This window comes from Ammodytes marinus, assembly GCF_949987685.1.
Source record: "Ammodytes marinus genome assembly, chromosome: 23".
NCBI classification, from domain to species: Eukaryota; Metazoa; Chordata; class Actinopteri; order Uranoscopiformes; family Ammodytidae; genus Ammodytes; species Ammodytes marinus.
The window spans coordinates 12,556,604-12,578,353 of record NC_137227.1 but is presented as its reverse complement, the minus strand read 5'-3'; the positions used below and the strand labels follow the sequence as shown (position 1 = coordinate 12,578,353).

The window sequence follows — 21,750 nt, the reverse complement described above, 5'->3', positions numbered from 1 at the left end:
CCCCATTCTATTTCCTCAATTCTTTGTTTAATATGTTTGTGCTTCAGAGATGCATAAGATGAAGGGCTTGCACACACAACCACATCTTATTCTCCAAATATTGTCTGGAATCTCAGATTTCTGAGCACTTACTCACCGTTGTGCCTCAACATCACAGGAGCCAAAGTTGGTTGACTGTTGCACTCGTTTGCCTTTCAGTGCATCTACGGCAAGCCGGGAGACTCACTCTTCACCAGCAGCAGCTACGCAGCCGTCCTGCACCACAATCAGGGCCCTGAGTTCTACGACGAGGTGAGATCATTTCCTCATCACTACCCATTCACATTCAGTATTTCATATACCATTAAATACACTGATCAGCCAGATAATGAAATGACCTGAAGTAGCATGCATTCGTCTGGTGCGTGAAAATAAATGAGAAAGAAAAAGTTAATCAGAAGTGCAACTGGAGCAACAGTTTAGAAAATCTTGATTATTATTCTCAAACATCCTGGAACCTTTCTGTGTGAAAGACTCAAATTCCTCAGCCAGCATTGAACTAATCCCATAAATCTGTCTCAGGGTAGAGCTGTGATCACACACTAGAGCGGTCAAACAGTCACAGACCCAACTAAACAACACTCTGGATACTGTAGAGAGGTAGAGCATAGGGGGGGAACATGGCCCTTATAACTAACGGATTAGGATCTAAAGAGTCCCCGCATGCACCCGCAGAGGCATACTCACTGGGATTTACCTCTCCATACTTGAGCTTCCCGTCACATCATGGAGAATTTCTGTTCAGGACAGGACAAAGATGATCTTTATCTTTATCCTTTAAAGGGTCTTAGGTTCACTTGAAGGGAGGGGGGGGGGGGGGTGTAAAATGTATTATTATTATGATAATATCAATCATTATCAAGGATTCCAAGGACATATCAGAAAATATTATCAGGACACAAACTCAATCTTATGGATGTCTTTGACTTTATGAAGAGAGAAAATGATTAACCACACTAACTGAATGAGTCATACTCATGAGGTTTATGACATTCCCAAGCAATTTGTTGGTTACTAGGTGTGTGTGTGTGTGTGTGTGTGTGTGTGTGTGTGTGTGTGTGTGTGTGTGTGTGTGTCATTTCCTGTTAGAAATGACAAACACAACATGTGCCAAGGAAAATACATTTCCTAGCTGTCACTGCCCCCTGGTGGAAATAATATCTTTTAGTTTCACTCCTAAATGTTTCGCTGAATTTAGGGAAAAAGAAGTCGGGAAAATCTCCAGCTTTGACTTCGATAAAGGTAGCAAGTCCTAAAGTAGTTAATGAGTACATGAGGAGCCCGATTCTCGATGCATTTTTTACCAGTGTAGTTGGGCAAATAAACTATTGTTTTGAAGTTTGGTTTGTCAAACAAATGTCTTATCAGTTATAAGTAGCACTCTTTCTCATAACTACGTTAAATTCATTATTAGTATCAGTATGTTGCTAATCTGGTGTCTGTATAAAGACTGAAAGGATGTTAATGTACGAAGCTTAATACAGTTCCCTGCTCCACTGTGCACAGGTAAAGATTGAGCTGCCGGTCCACGTGCACGACAAACACCACATCCTCTTCACATTTTACCACGTCAGCTGTGAGTCCAGCAGCAAGGCTAGCAGCAAGAAGAGAGAGGGGGTGGAGACACTGGGTGAGTCTGCCTCTCATATACAGTACATGTGTCCATGAATGCAAACTCATTAAGAAACTAAACACACATTGCTTGCACAGCTTTCATTTTCTAAGAGGATTTCTGATTATTTTCTTTTTCACCTCTCAGTCAAGTGAAGCAGATGCACTATTGTCAATAATCAGCTAATTTGTTGGATTTCAGTATTGTAGAATGTTTGGCTATGTTATGAGGCCCGGTAACGACACTGCTTCTTGTATGTGTTCCAGTGGGTTACTCGTGGATGCCGCTTCTAAAAGAAGGAAGGATGCAGTCAGCGGATCTCCTGCTGCCAGTAGCGGCCACTTTGCCTCCTGGATACCTGTGTCAGGACACCAGAAAGGTACAGTACTATTCCCTTAAAAGCAATATTCACTTTCCCATCCAAATCCCACTAATGGACCGGCAAAATGCCAAAGCTAATAGATGCTGAGAAGATTTGACCTTAATAGAATACTATAGATATTTGATTTAGTCTTTTTGGTAGGTATGCTTATTTAGAGTGCTTTTGTGTCAGCTAAATGAAGAAGCAGTCTTTCTGATATGTTTTTCTATATTTCTGTGTACCGTAACAGTCCCAACCGGATATCAAGTGGGTGGAAAATGCCAAGACGCTGTTCAAAGTGAGGTGCCATGTAGCATCAACAATATACGCTCAGGTAATTCTCTAAATACCCACATATTTTTATTTATTTATTTTTTATTTAACCTTTATTTCACCAGGAAGGTCCCATTGAGTTACAGTAACTCTTCTCACAGGGAGTCCTGGCCAAGACAGGCAGCAGAAAAGAAGTTGCAGAATTTGCACAAGGCCACACACACACACACACACATATATATGTACAGTATGTCAAGTTAAGGTAGCTGGTATGAAGGGTGTGTGTGTGTATGATTTGAATATTGTGCTGTTTCCTCCTCAGGACTTGCATCTACACAAATTCTTCCAGCACTGCCAGCTGATGAGGACGGCATCGGAGGGCAACCCAGCAGAACTGATCAAATACCTGAAGGTGAGATTCTGTGAGGCAGGGATCCACTTACAGACATTGATCATTTTACGCCAGGCCAAGTCGACCTCAAATCAAATCAACTGTATTTATATAGCACATTTCAAAAACAACCGGAGTGAACCAAAGTGCTGTACAACATTCAAACCGGATGCACATACAATAAAACAAAAGATCATTTGCAAGACAATATAAAACATGTGCCTAAACGTAAGATACAATCCAATAAGAGAAAAGATAGTCAAATGTGGCTAAGAAAACCAAAATCACTGAGAACATTCAAAGGCCATTGAGTATTCTCTTATAAGTGTCAATGAAGGGGGAGCATTTTACTGAAGTGGAAGGCTATTCCATAGTCTCGGAGCTGCCACCTCAAAGGCACGAGATCAGGTTATGGTTGAGTTTGCGCTTTCTTGCTACGGTATATGTCAATCATTTCTTTCATGGTACATCATTCACTTTTTCTAGAGCATTTCAGCATTTCACTGAAAAGTGTATCAACTCAAACCACTAGTTAATTCAAATAGCTAAGCGGTATTTTTTTTAAAATGCGAGTACGGTTTAGCGTATGCACAACCTCATACAGCAAACTCCATCCAAAGAGTAGAGGCTCAGCCATTCAGACCATTTGGCATTCATCTGGGTTCAGTACATGAGCTGTTTTCCACTCACTTTATTTTCAAAGCAGTTCCTCACTTCAATTGTCTTTGCTCTATTTCTTCCTGTTTCGTCCTTCCTCTAGTGCCTGCACGCCATGGAGACACATGTAATCATCAACTTCCTACCAACAGTGCTGATGCAGCTGTTTGAGGTCCTCGCAGCAGCGACCAAAGAAGCCCATGAGATTGCTGTAAACTCTCTACGGTCAGTCATCCGCTTGTGGGAAAAATGCAGTTTGTACTATTTAAGAGTGATGAACTTTCTATCAATAACACTCCCTCGTTCTGTGCCCGTTCAGTGTGATCATACACATAGTCTCCAGATGTCACGAGGAAGGCCTGGAACACTACCTGCGCTCTTTTGTTAAGGTAATCTACCAACATTAACACATACTATTTTTATATTATAAAATTAAAATGCACTTTTACAAAGATATAGTTACAAAAATGCTTTGGTAGTTGCCAGTTTAAAGTGCATATTGTGTGTTTATCTTCCTAGTATGTGTTTGTGACCAACAACCCTGCGTCAGGAAACTCAGGGTGCACTCATGAGGTGCTGGCCACCGCAGTTACAGCCACCCTCAAGCAAACTGCTGATTTCTACACCAGCAATAAACTTCTCAAGGTGTGTATAGTCACATTAGTGTTAGTGTATGCTTTTCCTGGGTCAGTCCAGTTGTAGTACCAACATTGAACAGCAGGCTGCATACTTTTCCTATAAAATGTTGATCTATTGTGACCACTTCCAGGGAAGATGTCCTTAGCTGCCTGTAACGGCATGTACAGTGGAGGAAATAAGTATTTGATCCCTCACCGATTTTGTACGTTTGCCCACTTACAAAGAAATGAGTGGTCTATCATTTTACAGTCACCAAGAAAACCATTGGTAACACACTATGCCGTAATGGATTGAAATCCTGTGGTGCCCGTAAGGTGCTCCTGCTCAAGAAGGGACATGTACAGAACTGTCTGAAGTTTGCCAATGAACAGCTGAACGACTCCGAGAATGCTTGGGAGAAGGTGATGTAGTCAAATTATCATAGTGACTCGGAGGCTTGGAGGAAGAGGAATTCTGACTATGACCCCAAGAACACCATCCCCACAGTCAAGCATGGAGGTTGAAGCATTATGCTTTGAGGGGTGTTTCTCTTCTAAGGGGACAGGTGGACTTCACTGCATCGAGGGAACTATGGATGGGGCCATGTACCATGAAATACTGGGTGACAACCGCTTTCTCAGCCAGGTCTTCCAGCACGTCAATGACCCTAAAAATACAGCAAAGGCAACCAAGGAGTGGCTCATGAAGAAGCACATTAAGGTCATGGAGTGGCATAGCCAGTCTCCGGACCTTAATCCAATAGATCTGTGGAGGGAACAGAAGCTCAAGCGACAGCCTTGAAACCTTAAAGATTAGGAGAGGATCTGCAAAGAGGAGTGGTCCAAATATCCTCCTGAGATGTGTGCAAACCTGGTCATCAACTAGAAGACACGTCTGACCTCTGTACTTGCCAACAAGGGTTTCTCCACCAAGTACTAAGCAATGTTTTGATAGGGGATCAAATTTATTTTTGATATTCTGTCGATCACTGTTAAAATAAACCTAGCATTAAAATGATAGACTGTTGATTTCATTGTAAGTGGGCAAACTTACAAAATCAGTGAGGGATCAAATACTTATTTCCTCCAATGTATGTTCAGGATATTAGTGTGATTAGTCACCCGGATGTGTTCTTAGTTGGAAATACCATACGTCATCTAACTTTAATCCTCTGTAATCCCCATCTGTAGTACTCCTGGTTCTTCTTTGAAACCATGGCCAAATCCATGGCCCAGTACCTGCAAGAGGGCAACCGCATCAAGGTTGGTTTTCTTCCTTTTACACAATCCTTTGATACCCACGTTTTTCCACACAATGGTGACTAGCAATGCCAGACTTGGCTTGTGACACTACGTATACCCAAAGGTCAAAAGTCCATATCTGACAAGGATCAAACAAGAACAATTATACCACATGTGATGTTACGAAAGATGTCACATTCCAAACAAAGCTCACACACACTCAAAGGAAGAGTAGGAGGCTTAAGGCGAAACAGTAAGCCGTGTGTACATTCCACATTCTGATGCCATGGGTCTGCGTTTCATCTGGGCTTTCTTTTTTATTACCAGCGATGCCACGTGTTGGCTGCCTGACTTTGAGAATCAACAGAAAGCAAGGGGATAGCTGAAGATCTATCTCAGAAGTTTCACAACAATATGCCTAGAGGAACTACTGTATATCCATTAACGTTTATCTATATGCTGATAATCTCTCTTCACAATTTCCATTCAAACTTTTTAAAGGTGCACTATGCAGTTTCAGGGGAGGGGGATTTGTTGACATTTGCTGAGCCTTCATTTAGTTTACAGAACATATTTACTCAACATCTAATTACATCATTAGAAATCGAAACAAAATTATTTTGAGGGAACCCGGGCCAAAACGTTAGACTAGAATATGGTGTAAACTAAACTGTGGATACTGCTGCTGTAATCAACAACAGTGAAACAGTACATTATCAGGTAGCTTTCTACCTTCAGTGTTCCAGGGATCTTATCATCCTGTAAAGCACATTTGTTTATTCAGTTATGAAAATATACCTTAGAAAACGTTCTCTGACACTCCAAAAGTGACATGGTGCACATTTTAAAGACTTCAATTCAAATGATCTATGATAACATTGTCACACATTTCCCTGTCTGTAGATGCCGCGGGCCCAGCGCTTCCCTGACAGTTTCCACCAGGCGCTCCAGTCTCTGGTGTTGTGCATCATGCCTCACATCACCATCCGCCACATGGAAATCCCGGAGGAAGCTCGCTGCGTTAACCTGAGCCTGGCCAATTTCATCAAGGTCCGAAAACGCCACATGCAAAAAACATGAAACCAGCCTTATGTAAAATATCAAGGCTGTTTGATGGAAACTTTAGAAACAAACATCCTCAATCTATTTGATGTGTGGAATGGGATCAGGATATCTTAGTTTCCTTTTCAGTTGTGAAGTAATGATCAAAGAGGATTTTTCTTCAGAAAGTCCTGCTTGAGTTTTTGCAAGTCACGTCGTCTTGTTTTTTGTTGTTGTTGCTGTTTTATCTGATGTCAAGTGTTTATCTCAATATATCACTGCGTTTTGTTTTGCCTGGGATCTCACCTGTTCCATGTACCTTAACAACACATGTACTCACTACATTCTTTTTTCTCCTCAGAGGTGCCTGACCTTCATGAACAGGGGCTTTGCCTTCGGCCTGGTCAACCACTACATGTGTCATTATGGTCTCAAAGATCCCAAGGTACCAGTGGGCCAGCACACAAGAACTGCACACCCAATGAGAATGATGGATGTTCTATTCTGTTTGTTGACAAGCACAAGTTGTGCTTTAAGAAAAACTTGCATATTACCTGTCATGATACCTGAAAGGCAAAGCTGTGTGTTGAAACGGTACATAACAGACAGACATGTGCTTGTCCTCCCCGCCCTGCCTCTCTGTACTTATCAACCGCACATTTGACTAACAAATTAAACGAGCACAGGCGACTGGCACGCTTTGTTTGAGAAGCCATGGCAGCAGTGTCGCAACAATGACTACAATCTTATATACCCAGTTAAGCAGTTGATAACATTTTGCATATCTACAAACAAGGCACGCACTCATCTGCCTCTGTTTACCACAGGTGCTGACCGAAATGAAGTTTGATTTCCTGATGACAGTGTGTAACCACGAACACTTCATCCCTCTCAACCTGCCCATGGCTTTCGGGCGCACCAAGCTGCAGCGGGTACAAGGTGAGAGTCAGATATTCAAATCAGCCTTCCATTGAGCGCACTATGCTTTCCCACCAACACACGTAACCACTGACTGTCCCTCACATGAGCCCAACCCCTCACTCACCCTCAGACTGACCTGCATTCACCACACCCATCCCCTTTCTATTAACCTGCTGGATTGTTTTTGGCCCACACATACTGTACATAACTCTAATAATGAGGCACGTGGCAAGTCACATCCACCTCCTGGTACACATGTCAGTAGCTGTTCCAGTTTAACAAGTTGACACTACATGTTTATAAAAATAGAAACACTTTTATTTTTTCTTTTAAAGACACAAGTACAAAGCAACAACTGTGTGCTGTGGAAATGCTGCATGGATTGTTTACAGTTTTACCCCCAGTATCTTTATTTTTACCCCCTACCTCCCCCTCCCTCTCTGTTTTTTGTGTTTTGCTTGTATGTGGTCAGATTTGATAACGTATGCGACGGAGCTTTTTGGCCCTGTAGGTAGGTGATGTTCACTGCAACATACCATCAACGCTACCATGTTTGCTGCCGTTTGCACAACACCCCGCACTAACCCACCATCCTGTCAACTCCTGCCTTTTGTCATGGGACACTCCCACTCATTAGCTTGATGCCAATGCAAGGCCATTGCCTTAATGTGCCTGAGCTTGTGCGTTGTACTGGAGAGGAGCTTGGCTGTTGTGGGAATCAACTGAACCTCTTTTCTTTAAGGTGGAGCGATTTCTAGAGAACGCTTGTTGTCAATATCACTTGTGAATATCTCATCATGATCCGCTACCTGCCTGTACTGTGTGTGCACTGAAAAAAATCCAGTGTTAATATACTGCCAGTTGCAAGCTACAGTGGGCCCCCTTTTTTTTGTTAAATACCCATTATTAAAGCGGATACGAGTAACATTTAAATATCTTTTAAACAGCCTCATGTTTCCTCTGATAATCATAAATTACCTTTAACAGCAAACGAGACCATCAGTGCAAAGAAAGACGTTTTTATATAGTTTTTATTACTGCTTTTGGTCTGGTCGCACACCCAGTCCGATTTTCGGTTCGCTCGTGCAGGCTCTATGGTCACATATCCGTATTGGTTGCAGATTTCAGTGTGGCGCTGCAACGCGATTTGAGAAGCCTATCCCTCCAGGTGAGGGAAGGGGAGCGGGAGCCTTGTTTGAGACAGTTATTTGTCGTCATAAATGACTGATAACGGGGCTGAACCATCAAAGAAAAAAAAGAGAATGCAATGAAGAAAAGCGAAAAGGGAGAGTGAGTGATAGGCGGGCGGGAGGACGTTGCCAAGCAACATGTATACAATTTCACGAGAGCGAAACTAGACTGCTAAATGAATGAGCGGTTGGTACTAACACAAAGTTTGCTTTGCTTCACCATCATCAGATAACCATTATCTGAAATAGTCATTATTTACATCAACAACACAAACACATTACCTCATCGTGATCCATAGTCTACTAACTGCCGTCTCTCATTCATTCGCTTTCTGTGAGGACACAGCTCCGTGAGAGAGAGAGTAGTTAGGTGACGCTGCTGAATCAACTCATTGCAAGCAGGTGTGTGTACTGACCTTCTTTATATGTCCATGGTACTGACTGGCATTAGTTGATGCAGTGTCAAAACCACTCTCACGGAGCCGAAAAGAGTCCTCACACTTTCAACACACGAACATGCACTATATTGCGCCCTTCTCAGTCCACGCTCACGCGCCTGGCACGAGCATTTGCGACAGCGGGCGTCGTAAAAATACTACCGCTTTTGTCCAAAGGGGACGCCAACGTGCCATCTTACTCGTAGTGCCTTTAACATACCACTAAACAGAGCACAGGCTGTGTATTAACACCAGCTTTTTTTGAGTGCACACACAGTACGGACAGGTAACGGATCTTGACTAGATTTTCACTGATTCCAACAAAAGTGATTTTGACAAGTGTTCTGCAGAATGGCTGAATCCTCCCTTAATTCTTAATTTCTGACTTTATATTTGTTAACCCCTACAGGACACATGTTTCTTGAGATTCTATTGTTGCTGGTTGTATCTGCTCTCTCTCTATACCTTTCTATCTCTCTCCGTCTACCTTTCTGTCTCTGTCATTGGAGAAGGTACTGTGGGTGGTTACTCAAGTTCCAATATCAACAAAGCATTGTTGTGCAACTGTATGTTATTGTTTCTTTTGAAACAGACAACTTCTCATTTCCAGTGGCATGTCTGTCTGATTCTTGTTGATTTATTGCTATCTTCTGAATCTACAGAATGAAAATGTTACACCGCACACAGACATTACACATTACCTCATGAAGGTCATGGTTAAGGGGAATTGTCTTAATTCCTCTCTTTCTGTTTTGTGTGGAAATGTTCATGTTATGTTTGAATGATTGTGTTGCACTTTAATTGAATGATTGATTGTCACAGTTTGTCCCTGTATTGCACTACATGCTACAGGCTTTAACAGAACACAAAAAGAACATTTCACAAGACTGCTTATCAGATCTATGTATTAGGACATTTCTCCAGTCAGTGTCTCAATCTCATACTGGTACCAGCATCGGTTCGAGCCATACTGACACTTCCTATTTGGCTCAACCACAGAGCAGAGTCTGGAGTTCAGCCTGACCGAGGACTACTGCCGCAACCACTTCCTGGTGGGTCTGCTGCTGAGGGAAGTGGCTGAGGGCTTGCAGCAAGCGCCCGAGGTCAGGCAGCTGGCTGTGAGCGCTCTCAAGAACCTTCTCATTAAACACGCCATGGACGACCGCTACATGGCATACAAGGTGAGGGAGGGGGAGGCACTGCATGATAGGAGGGAAAAAGAGACAAAAGAAATCTTACCAGCTAGTCAACTGGACTCTCTTGATCAATTCAAATCACAACTCAAAACACATCTGTTTAGATTAGCATACCCAGCATCGTTTCCACCCTGTTTTTAAATAGTGTCCTCGAATGTACTTTTTAAATTTGTTACTATATTTTATAAGGTGTCCTTGGGTGTCTAGAGAGGCGCTGACCAATACAATCCATTATTATTATAAAAAATAAATAAAGCAACTTTAATTATTATTTATTTATATTTTATTTATATATTATTTTCCTCAAATCTTCTTGACAATAATGCAGGACTCCACCCTATTCTGTCTTGTCTCAGAAAGCCATTTTTACACCCCTCTTTCCACAAGCAACATACAGTATATTGCCCTGGGAACATCTACAATCATTCCATCCTGTTTGATGTTGGTTCAAATCAAAATTATTATAAAGGCTTTTCACGAGACAAATATTAGAATTGGAACCTCAATATTGGTGAATGAATGGTTTGTGTACCAGAGGCATCGTTTGTACACCCTCTGTGAACATAGGTTAACGGTGTGTAGTGTGTAACATGATAATATCTGTTATTATGCAAACAAGCCAGTGTTTGCGAGTGCCGCCACCATCGCTAACAGCTGGGGACAGATGGCCTTTGATTGGTGTGCTTAGAGCAGGCAACTGTGTGTTTAACATGAACCTACAATACTCCTCAACAACACACGAGTAAGCATTTTGTCAGGCCTCTATAACTTCATGTCATGTCACTCATCAGCCTGCTATCATGTGTTTAATAGATGTATCAGTGCAGCTATTAGAATCAAGCTAATCCGGTCCTACTCTAATGTTTCAGAACCAGCAGGCCAGGATCTGTCTGCTCTACCTGCCACTGTTTGAGCTGCTCTACCAGAACTTGAAGCAGCTGTCTGCCCAGCCACACACATCCAGCCCCGGGCTCGGCCTTAACGTGAGTCCCATTGGAACCCCGGTCAACCACAGTGTATTGCTTTCTAAATGCGCTCTAATGCAATCATGCTGCGCTTTCGTCCGATCCCTTTTAAATTTATCGTTTATTGCATTAAAGAAGTAGTTCAACATTTATTATCTCCGTATGTGAAAGTTTACAGTTTAACAGCTAACCCAACTTTCCACTTCTCCCATCTTGTGGTCGTCTAGGGTTCTAGAGATGACCTGATATCAGCCAACTGCACAGACAGCAGGAGGATCAGCTCTGTGCTTGAGAAAGACCATGGTGAGTTCTGAGGCAAAGATATCGCACGCTGCATATGGCATTTGGCCTCTTCCTGTTTACAGATCATCCATTATCAATCCCGCAGAGGCACTCCACAGTTACACAGTAATACTGATGTTACGCATAACATGGTGCATTAGAAGCACTCTGTCTGAAAGCAGAAGCTGTGTGCCGGACATGTGCCACTCAGAACATTATGTTTTCTTTGTGTCTTGCCACTGGGCACCATAAACATCATAGCACTTATCTGTCTCGTGATGGTGAAGACATTTTAGATTTCATACCGCCTCGCTTGTGACATGAGTGAAAATGCAATTAACTGATCGATTGAATGAGACACTTTCACTATAAATAACTGACTCTTCCCACCTTCGATAACATGTTGGTTTGTGAAAAGGTTCGGTGTTTCTCGAGTTCTTCTGCTATTTCGCGTTGCATTTCTGCGAATTCAAGGGGTCACCAGAGACGGATTAAAAATACACACGGGTCAATATCAAAGCAGCGGAATATGATACATCCTGACCTCTTCTCTATTAAGAATCCCCTTCACATACTTCCCAAAATGCAATTCAAACGCTTCATTTTCCCTGGTGACATACGTTACTATGGTTATGCACGCAGACTTCACACAGCTTCTTCAGGGCCACAGAAGGCTCCATACAGCTGGGTTTTCCTATGAGATAGTAAACTTCTCTTTTCCCCCCTTGAAGGGTGGTTTTATTAAGATCTGTCTATATGCCAAATATCATCTTATCAAAAATAATTGACTTGCTAGTTTTGCATCCAATAAATAAAGCCTAAATTCATTATTGTACTTGAGAAAGTATTACAGGGAGTTCCCAGGGTCGTAAAATTCCACGTAAAGTTTGAAATTTGAAAAAAAAAAAACAGTTTGAAATGGTTTGGAATTAACTGAATGTTTTGGGAAAAAAATGTATTTACACAAATTGTGTTTAAAACATGTTTATACATTTTTTTTATGCATTACCAAAATAGTTCGTTGAATGACTTTTGTTTTAAAATGTAGTGCTGTGCTCGTAAAGTTACCAAACTAACCGTTACCAAACTACTTTTTTGGAAGAATGCTTTGGGAAGTGCATGTTTAATGATTTATGGCATTCCAACGTAAAATATATCACGAGAGACACAGAAAGAGTCTAATTATTTTTTTTATAGGCCTTCCTACTTTATGCTACTAAGAAATTGAGTAAAATGTCATGGAAAAGTTATGGAGATGTTTTGTATATATGTATGGGAACCCTGGTATTGAAATCTCCCCTAAGCTTGTATAACTTGTTTACTTGATTATGCTACATTCTGTTGACCTTCACAATATTGCACTTTGTTGGCTCCAGGCCTGCCAGCTCAGAATGGCCATGTCGTGAGGAGAGAGGACTCCAGAGGCTCCCTGTTTATGGACTCGGGAACACTTGACAGCATAGAGGTGAGAACCTTTTACATGGGCTGACGCACAGCCGGTTAAAGAATCAAAGATTTGATGCCACGTACGCACACCGATTTGGATCCAAATTTGAAGTCCCTACTGTGCGCATTCTCATAACAAAATGTCATAAAAGGACGCCATATCCTGTATTGCTTTTGAACAGCGCCAACTTTCCTCTCATTGTGAAGTGACTGCTGCCTCTGAACACAGGGCCAACATCACAAACCCATCACTGTTCCAGCTGTGCAACTGTGGTCTATCAATAGAGATGGAATTGCATTGCATTCGTCTTCATTTCAAACCTATTTAGTACTTTGATCTGGTTCCCGTGCACTGAGAGACTCTACATGTTGTAAGCCGAGTGAGAGATGATAATAGGTTGTTATTGGAAAAGACACAGCCTCCATCTGAACAAGGGATTATTCATGTGATGTGTGTGCATCCACTATTCGCTCAGGCATCCAGATCTTGAATATAAACGTACTGGAGTGGATAATTCATCATCTATTCTGTATAAATAAAAATGTGTGGTACATTTCATCACATCATCTTTGGTTTATGTTAGCTGGAATATTGGGAAGTAATAGCCTAACCGTCTAAAGCTTAAAAGCTTAAATTAATGCAACATTGGGTCTCATCCAGAGTCACAATAGGCTCCATAGGCCTTACGCGCCCCACACACATCCTACCTCTACTGCGCGTCTACCTCGCGTCTGCGTCTGACTTTTTGTCACAGACTGTGAAATCAACGTAGAGCGAGCACACATCCAACCTCAGACGCACTGCTGAGGCGCGTCGGAGGCACGTCTGCAGCGACGCTCCCCTTCACCTCAGGAGGCTCGCCTATTTTTTTCTGAGAGCAGCGCGTCTCTCTCGCGTCTCTGTGCTTTAACTGATAGAGAAATACTCTGCTGACAGTCATACCAGCAGCATTCACTCTAGTTACACGTTTACCCGGTGTGTTTATTTCAAAATAAAACATCCCTCAGTCGTATACGCGAATAATCCCTTTATTTCACGATTTAATTGTGCAATCAAAATCCGAGGGATTTAAAACCTAATTTTCAATTAGTTCTGGCATTTCATTTTTGGATAAATGACACATATAGAGATCCAATATAGTGAAGAAATAAAAAAGATCATGATGAGCGTCACAGTTTTCCGTTGCTCTATCTGTGTCTACGGCCTTCTTCTTCCCCGACCACACCCCCCTCTCTCTCTCCCGTATAAATCAGTAAAGTGATTTTTGAAATACTCTGCTGAGAGTCATATTGACTTCATACTGGCAGCTTTCGCTGTAGTTTCACCATTTCCTGGTGTGTCCCCTTCAAAATAAAACTTCCAACAAGCGAAAATATGGCAAAAAAAAAAGAAAAAAATGGCAATGGGGCGCACGGATTACTGTCCAGACTCAATATAAATCATATGCATCATAGATGACATGAAAGAACTTCATTTTTAATGGGAATTATCTATGAAAACTCTATGTAGAAAGATAGGGCTTTTAGAAGCAGCGCTGCAGCAGCAGCTGCTGAGACGTTGCATGTGTGTCCGAGAAAAGTCCGAGAGAGGCAGCAGTAAGGTAACGCGACGCGCTCCAGAGGTAGACGCAGGATGTGTGTGGGGCGCGTTAGCCATTGCATAAACAATTTTGCAGATGTCGACACTTGTCTGCTTGCAAATATGTTCTACTCTGGGAGATCAGTTTTCAATAACAAATGAGATGTAGAGCAATACTTTCATTAATATTTTTTAACAATGCAAATTTACTTATTTTTTTCTTCCTGGAGGAGAAAAACGTATTTGTTAAAGGTTAAGGCTGGTAAAACATCTTTTTTTAACCTTGCCCACCTAATCTCTGTTCCTAAAACCAAGTATTGTGTAGTCCACGTTTGACAAATATTATGACAAATCTAATTGTACATAATCCAGTATGTGTATCAATTCACTGCTGAAAATAAGGGTTAAGAAGAAATAAAGAAAACTTTGAAAATGCATCAATATATTTGTGACCCTATTTGTGTGCATGACTGTCACCAACACTGCTGTCGTGATTTGGATGATTTACTTTTAATGTAGGGTGTGATGAAAAAGACAATCGGGTGTCTGTAGGCAAATGTTGTCTTTTTCACATTAAGTGCTAATATTCCTGAGATATTTCTGTCTCTGATTATTTGTCCTATTTTACTTTAATATATTCAGCATTGTTTCTTTCTGCTTCTGAAGGCCCAGCTATAATTTGGGAACTCCTTTTTTACTTCCTCGTCATATGCATCTATCAAAATATGCATCAACTGCACTGCCCTCCTCAGACATCCCCCTAGTTTGACGTTTTTTTCATAGTAATCTCTAATATTTAAATACCTGTAGAAATCTTTATTTTCAAATTCCTTCTCTGTTCTCTTAAACTCTTGAATAGATTTCCTTGGGTCAAAATGCATAACGTCCTAACCACTGTGTGTGTGTGTGTGTGTGTGTGTGTGTGTGTGTGTGTGTGTGTGTGTGTGTGTGCGTGTTTGTGTGTCTCCCTTTGTTGCAGCTGCAGCGGCGTTGCTCCACCATGAGCAGCAGCCCCATGCCTCCCGTGGGCAGGCTGGGGCCGTACGAGATCAAAGGCCTCCTGCTCTCCTCCCTACACATCCTCAAAACCTTGTCCGAGGGTCAGTGGTGATGTATAGCCAGCCACACTACACACTCAGGCCTCCTCATCTCATAGACAGGGTACACGCAGGGTCTTAAAAGCATTAGAAAACACCATTGAATTGAGTGTTCTCAAAATAAGGCCTCAAAAGTATTGCATTTTGCTGCAAAGTATTGAACTACCGTAACAAAGGACTTACACTTTTTAATTTCCCTTTTAAATACCATGAGAGGGATGGTTATGTTACAAATAAGCACTTTTTAGATTTTGTATTAAGAGCATACACATACTTCACAAAGCTGTTGTTACAGGGTATCATTGTGAGTATATTAATAGTTTATAATAAATGTTCTTTATTAAAAGTACCTTGAAATGCATCGGAATTTCTATTATATCTTTCCTACTTTTGCCAGTATGGCTGTGACATTGGCGTTGAAGTTTATTTTTAAGTGGCATTAAAAATGTTTTAACGAATCTTAAATTCAACTTTGAGATCCCTGGCGGTACCCTGCATACACAGGATGTGAAATATCTGCCCCTTTGGCTAGTATTGGGATGCAGCTGAAGGGTCAGTACCACAGCTCACCTGTCTCACACGCACAATTAGGTTAAGGACTGACTGATTTACAGGCATGTGCCACCGTTCGGTTGATTTAGCTGCATATCTCCTCTAAAATCAATTGGAACTATTTGTTTCAACATTGACTACACCTTGATGAATGTTGTTGGAAGGAAAAGAAACCTGGCATCAAAGATTTAACTCTCTGTTTGTCCACAGACACTCTGAACTCCTACTGGAACAAATGCAGCCCTCCGGACATCATGAACTTCCTCAGTTTGCTAGAGTGAGTAGTGTATGAAAGAAACAGTTCCTCACCACACCTTTGATCCTTTATTTAGTCGGTAACACTTTACAATAAGGGTACATTAATGAACTGTTAATTAATGCTAAGTTAATGCTATGTATTGTTAGTTAATGTATAGTTAACACCTATTTTGCATTTAGTAAGGGTTAATGCAAAGTGACTAACGGTTAGTCAATGCTTCATTAACGAATGCTTAGTTAAGCATAAACTAACTTAGTTAATAGTTAATGCTTAGTTTATGTTTATTAAGCATTTTCTAAGCATTTAATAACAGTTAGGTAAAGCTTAGTACATGCTTATTAAGCCTCAATTAAGCATCATTAATGTACCCTTATTGTAAAGTGTTAAAATTTAGTCTAACATTGTTAACATCAACTCTTTATCTTTGCAGCTGTGTTGCGCTCACACCCTACCAACAGTCTTCCATCACTGTTTGTTTGACAAGTGGTATTCATGCAACCGTTCCAACGGCTGTTTTTCAACGCTCTACCTGCTGTAGTTCCTCCCTCCGAACGACAGATATGCGCGTTCATGTGAATTCAGTTACATTGACAGGAGACAAACACCATGTCCGATTCCGAGGTCATTAAACATTAGTAATGATAACTACATGAGTACATATTGAGCATCTACATCTTACTCACAGACATACCATGTATGTTAGCTTAAAATCATTGCAATTGTGCTGGTAGGCCTAAGAAAAGTAGCTGTAACAGCCAGGCAAGATAGCAAACTAATTGTAACGGTAACAGAGCGGAGAGGTGTGTATCTCCTGCTCTGACCGCAGCTGGGAGGGACTGCTGCACGAGGACCGGGCCGCCTGTCAGTGCTCTGTGACGGGGGAGGGGCTGTGGAGGCTCCCGCTGCTCATTGAGAAGAATTAAAAGTGATACTTGCTTTGGCGAAAAAAGTCACCAATAACACCAGAAAAAAAGCTAGATTTGTAGCTTGTCGCTGTTTTGAAAAAGAAAGTCGCCAGGGGGGCTGAAAAGTCAGTAAATATAGCAACAAAATCGCTATGAGTTGGCAACACTGCACAGGACGAGGGATATATAGGGCCAGCGGACGTCCTGCTGCTAGCGGCAGGCAGCCTAGGGGCAGCGGAAGGGGACAAGGTCGTGGTCGGAGAGGTCTTGACGTGATACGGCAAGAGGACATGGCCCGTGTGAAAACACTCCGACTTTACTCTGGTTTTATTTCAAGCTCTCTCTGTCTTCCTTTTAGCAGTTAACTTTTCAAAATTCGTCTTTCCTCGTTTTTTTGCTTTCTTAGCGGTGTTAGTTGTTGGTATCCGGGGAATGGTAAATTGAGGGTTCGTTTGTGAAGACATTGCTACTCGCCGTAGTAGCCTAGTGCCAAACAGTAGTGTCAGACCGCTAGGGTCGTGAACGCTCACACAACTGACGCATCAACGTCGTTGCCAAGGTCCCACAGCCAATAAGAACGGAGAATCTGACCTCGCTCTGATTGGTCAAAATTAACATGAGCGGTGGCAATTTTTGTGGGCAGCACACAGAGGCAGGGGAGAGCAAAGTGATGAAAAAATATTTTCAGACCACTTCACCTACATATACGTAGCTGAATGGCTAGTATGACAGTTTTGCCAAATATTACAGTGAAAAAATTATCAACCCTAGCTTTAATACCCAAAAATGAGGAACGACTTAGGATACCAGGACCAGTTTTTAGAGGAAACTTAAGCACAAAATCCCTATTCCCTCTCCCTTCTCCTGCTGATATTATTCACTCTCTCTCCCTGCAGGATCTGTCTTGTTCAATTTCGCTACGTTGGAAAAAGGAGCATTGGCCGGTAAGCCTGGATTACCAACAACACTTTTGTCATACCAGTTATACCTGCCTTTTCTGACAGACATCTGAAATTTGAAATCCAGCCACATTTTGTTTAGTTGCCAAGTGGTGTAAGTACACTTCTAAGGCATGTTTGTGTGGTTTGGTTAATCATAACCCGTTATTTCAGATGGGAAAGTGTCATGGGTTTTTGTTATGATCAGTCTTGTTATGAGCAATTACTTTCTGAATGTATTATATACTGTAATTGATTAGATATCGGCAACTCAGTTAGAAGTTATCTTTGTCTTTTCTCTCTCTATTTCAAAGAAGTAAATGTGCTCTCTCTCTCTCTTTCTGTGGATGTTTGATTTATTCAGGAATCAAGACATGTGTGTGCCCAAGCTGTTCTCCTCAGATAGGAAGTCTCAGACCATGCCACCAATGCGCTGCAACCGGGCCAGCCTCATGCAGACTAAAATGCACCAGTTCAGCACCATGGAGGCATCCTTCACTCTCAATATAGGTAACCACACACACACAGCGGTTCATGTGCAAAACCCTAGCAGCTTAATTCTCCTAATAATAGAATGGATATGACACTACTAAAACAATGTCTGGTTCTTAGTTACAAAGGATTTAAGCTGTCTCTTTGACACATGACAAAGTTATTCCTAGGAAATGTCTGGGGGAAATCAATGGACCAGTGAAACGAAGCCAAACAGAGACACACCCAATACATTTTAAATAAATAATATTAATAAATGCCAGCCAAACTGACTACACACACCGCAACACAAAGTACACTCGTTAATTGAATGTAAACCCTCAACCTAAATCAAGTGTCCTTGTAGTAAACGTGCAATTAAAAGATTGTCAAAAGAAGACAGCTTTATGGCAGAGCAGCAGTTTCCAAATGAGTAAACATGTCCAGTTCTTTAGCCTTGTTTAAACGTGTGTGTGTGTGTGTGTGTGTGTGTGTGTGTGTGTGTGTGTGTGTGTGTGTGTGCGTGTGCGTGTGCGTGTGTGTGTGTGTGTGTTCTAGGGACGGGGCCATCAGAAGCCGAAATCCACCATCAGGCTCTGCTGGAGGGCAACATCTCCACTGAAGTTTGCCTGAGTGTCCTGGATGTCCTCTCGCTTTTCACTCAGTATTTCAAGGTAAGCGCACACACACACACACACACACACACACACACACACACACACACATAACGATGCGGTTTCCTCCTAATTGACAAAAACATGTCTGTTTGTGTGTGTGTCAGACCCAGCTGCTGGACAGCGACGGTCACAACCCCCTGATGAAGAAGGTGTTTGACGTTTACCTGAACTTCCTTAAAGTGGGCCAATCAGAAGCTGCCCTCAGACACGTTTTCTCCTCGCTCAGGGCTTTCATTAACAAGGTATGTCCACACACACACACACACACACACACACACACACACACACACACACACACACACACACACACACACACACACACACACACACAGCATGCACTAAAATGCAGTGTGTTTGATGGTGAACGCTTTTCTGATGTTTGGACGCCGCCCACAACATTTTCCAGCACTTAGTAAACAAGCAGTAGTGATGTATGTCCACTTGTCTTGCCTACGTGCGACTGCCACAGTCATCCTGTTTCGTTCCACTACAGTATTTATAACCAACACGTCTACAAGGACATGCTTCACTGTCATTTATCATTAGGGAAAAAGAACGGATGCATAGGATAAATATTTCTTGCTTCCTGTGTTTGTTGATGTTTTTTTCTTCCTTATTCCCATAGGAACATGTTGCCTACTTACTCTCGATCAAGTGTATTTTTAGATTTACCATTCACACACTTGTTTTAGGGAGAAGAAGCAGGCCCTAACTTGACTAGATCTCAGACTTGTAGTTCCCAAGGGAAGGGGGCCACCCACTTCCTAGTAGTATCCTCTGATAGCATCGGCAGTATCACTGTCGGCTGCTTGTGCAATGAATCATACCAGGGCAGCAGTGGAGACTTTGTTCTGGCATGTTTTTGTTTTTTTTAATATAAAACAACATTGAACAGGTTCAAGTTTGTTCTACATTCGGGTGTCAAGACTAGAAGTGTTTGTTTGGAATGCACAGCCGCCTTGTTTTTCTCTTTTTTAAATTTCACCTTATTTATAAGTCAGTAAGAATAAGTTCATATTTACAATGGTAGCCTGATAAGCGACGAAAGCCACTTTAAACAGATGACATACGACAGAAAATACATTTTAAATATCAAACTAAAACTGGCAATGAGAATACAGACAGAAATCAACAAGTATAACATGAGAAGTACGCAGGTACATTGATGAACAAGAAGGGAGAAAGCTTACAAATGTGTCGCTGGGGAACTAGGATGTAGAAAAGCCACTGCATAGATCGATGAAGATGGTTGAGACGGCAAATTTGAAAGATGAAATGGAAATGAGTTTGTCTAGATGAAGTGTCTTTTTTCTGTCCCCTTTTTAACTTGCTTGCTGCCATTTTGCCCCCTGTCCTCCCCTGACATACTTACAGTGTTGTCCTTACCCTGCCCAGAGTTTCTCCGTTAACACACACTACTAACACGCTCTTTTCCGTCAGTTCCCGTCGGTGCTGTTCAAAGGGCGCGTGACGCTGTGCGAGGCTCTGTGCTGCGAGGTGCTGAAATGCTGCGTGTCCAAGCTGGGCTCTCTGCGGGCCGAGGCCTCTGCCCTGCTCTACCTGCTGATGAGAAACAACTACGACTACACCAAGAGGAGGACCTTCCTACGCACACACCTGCAGGTACAGTGGAGGGGCCTGTTTGAAAGTGTTTCTATTGTTTAATATTTAGTTTTGTAAAAATTGTATTGTATGTGTTGTGTTCTCTGTTGACTTACACAGGGAACTGCAGGTGGAAATGAGGAAACCGGCACAAAGCATGTGTTCTCTGTGAGATTGATATTATTTCTGTACATGTGCCCTGACAAATAAATGAACTCACTTAACCAAGTGGAGGGAGTGCGCAAAGAAACATGGCGTCCCTCAAAAGTTCAGCCACTGCTCTTACTCGTTGAATACACTTTGAATAATAGCCCTACTGTCAACACTAAACACTTTGGTGGTCTGTAACAAGATCTTTCATGATTTCACTGCTTATTCACCCTGACCCACGCACTCTCCTCGGAGAACTGCATTTGCTTTTACTAAGCCGAGTGAAGAGAGTGTTTGAACAGTTTAAAAACAGACGGCCTAGTGTGTTTTCAGCCCCTCCGCTAACAGTATCAGAAGGCCATCCAGCTTTCCATTAGCTCTCACCGGACTCACTGTCAACACATAAACTATTGAGAGCATTTGGTGAGGCATGTTTTTTCTTCCTCCTTTCCTGTGTTTCTGTCCAGATCATAATCGCGGTTAGCCAGCTGATCTCCGACGTGGCGCTGACCGGCAGTTCCCGCTTCCAGGAGTCTCTCTCCATCATCAACAACTTTGCAAACAGTGACAAGGCCATGAAGGTATAGTAAGAGTCAACAAGACTGGTGTAGGCAAACCAGAGAGCCTTACCAATCACAGCTCGGCATTTTATTTGACACTTAGATGTTTTATTAAAACTCTTGATGCATAGAAGAAAACACAACGTCAAAGCCAGGCACTGTTACATCAATTAATTGTTAAACTTAAATATTAAATAGTCTGGAATAGAGAGAAGAGATGGGTGGGACAAATCAAAAACCACATGGTCTATTCTAATAACTATTATATCCATGTCTTCCATCTTGCTAAG

At 42.0% G+C, this 21,750-nt stretch overlaps 1 protein-coding gene across 2 annotated transcripts in view; it reads left to right on the top strand.

Annotated features, from left to right (window-relative positions):
* Positions 1–21,750, top strand: part of dock11 (dedicator of cytokinesis 11) — a 63,744-nt gene that overhangs the window by 27,198 nt on the left and 14,796 nt on the right. Inside the window, exons 19-43 of one of the 2 annotated variants that reach the window (XM_080052011.1) lie at positions 199–291; positions 1,546–1,669; positions 1,918–2,030; positions 2,263–2,346; positions 2,608–2,697; positions 3,437–3,558; positions 3,653–3,722; positions 3,853–3,978; positions 5,142–5,213; positions 6,096–6,242; positions 6,595–6,678; positions 7,061–7,172; positions 7,627–7,665; positions 9,781–9,962; positions 10,847–10,960; positions 11,170–11,245; positions 12,601–12,689; positions 15,229–15,349; positions 16,109–16,175; positions 17,959–18,006; positions 18,365–18,510; positions 19,030–19,145; positions 19,253–19,390; positions 20,589–20,771; positions 21,368–21,481. In XM_080052011.1, coding sequence (XP_079908137.1) covers positions 199–291; positions 1,546–1,669; positions 1,918–2,030; positions 2,263–2,346; positions 2,608–2,697; positions 3,437–3,558; positions 3,653–3,722; positions 3,853–3,978; positions 5,142–5,213; positions 6,096–6,242; positions 6,595–6,678; positions 7,061–7,172; positions 7,627–7,665; positions 9,781–9,962; positions 10,847–10,960; positions 11,170–11,245; positions 12,601–12,689; positions 15,229–15,349; positions 16,109–16,175; positions 17,959–18,006; positions 18,365–18,510; positions 19,030–19,145; positions 19,253–19,390; positions 20,589–20,771; positions 21,368–21,481 — 2,670 coding nt within the window. The remainder of the gene's footprint in view (positions 1–198; positions 292–1,545; positions 1,670–1,917; positions 2,031–2,262; positions 2,347–2,607; positions 2,698–3,436; positions 3,559–3,652; positions 3,723–3,852; positions 3,979–5,141; positions 5,214–6,095; positions 6,243–6,594; positions 6,679–7,060; positions 7,173–7,626; positions 7,666–9,780; positions 9,963–10,846; positions 10,961–11,169; positions 11,246–12,600; positions 12,690–15,228; positions 15,350–16,108; positions 16,176–17,958; positions 18,007–18,364; positions 18,511–19,029; positions 19,146–19,252; positions 19,391–20,588; positions 20,772–21,367; positions 21,482–21,750) is intronic. The other variant, XM_080052012.1, reaches the window with a different exon arrangement.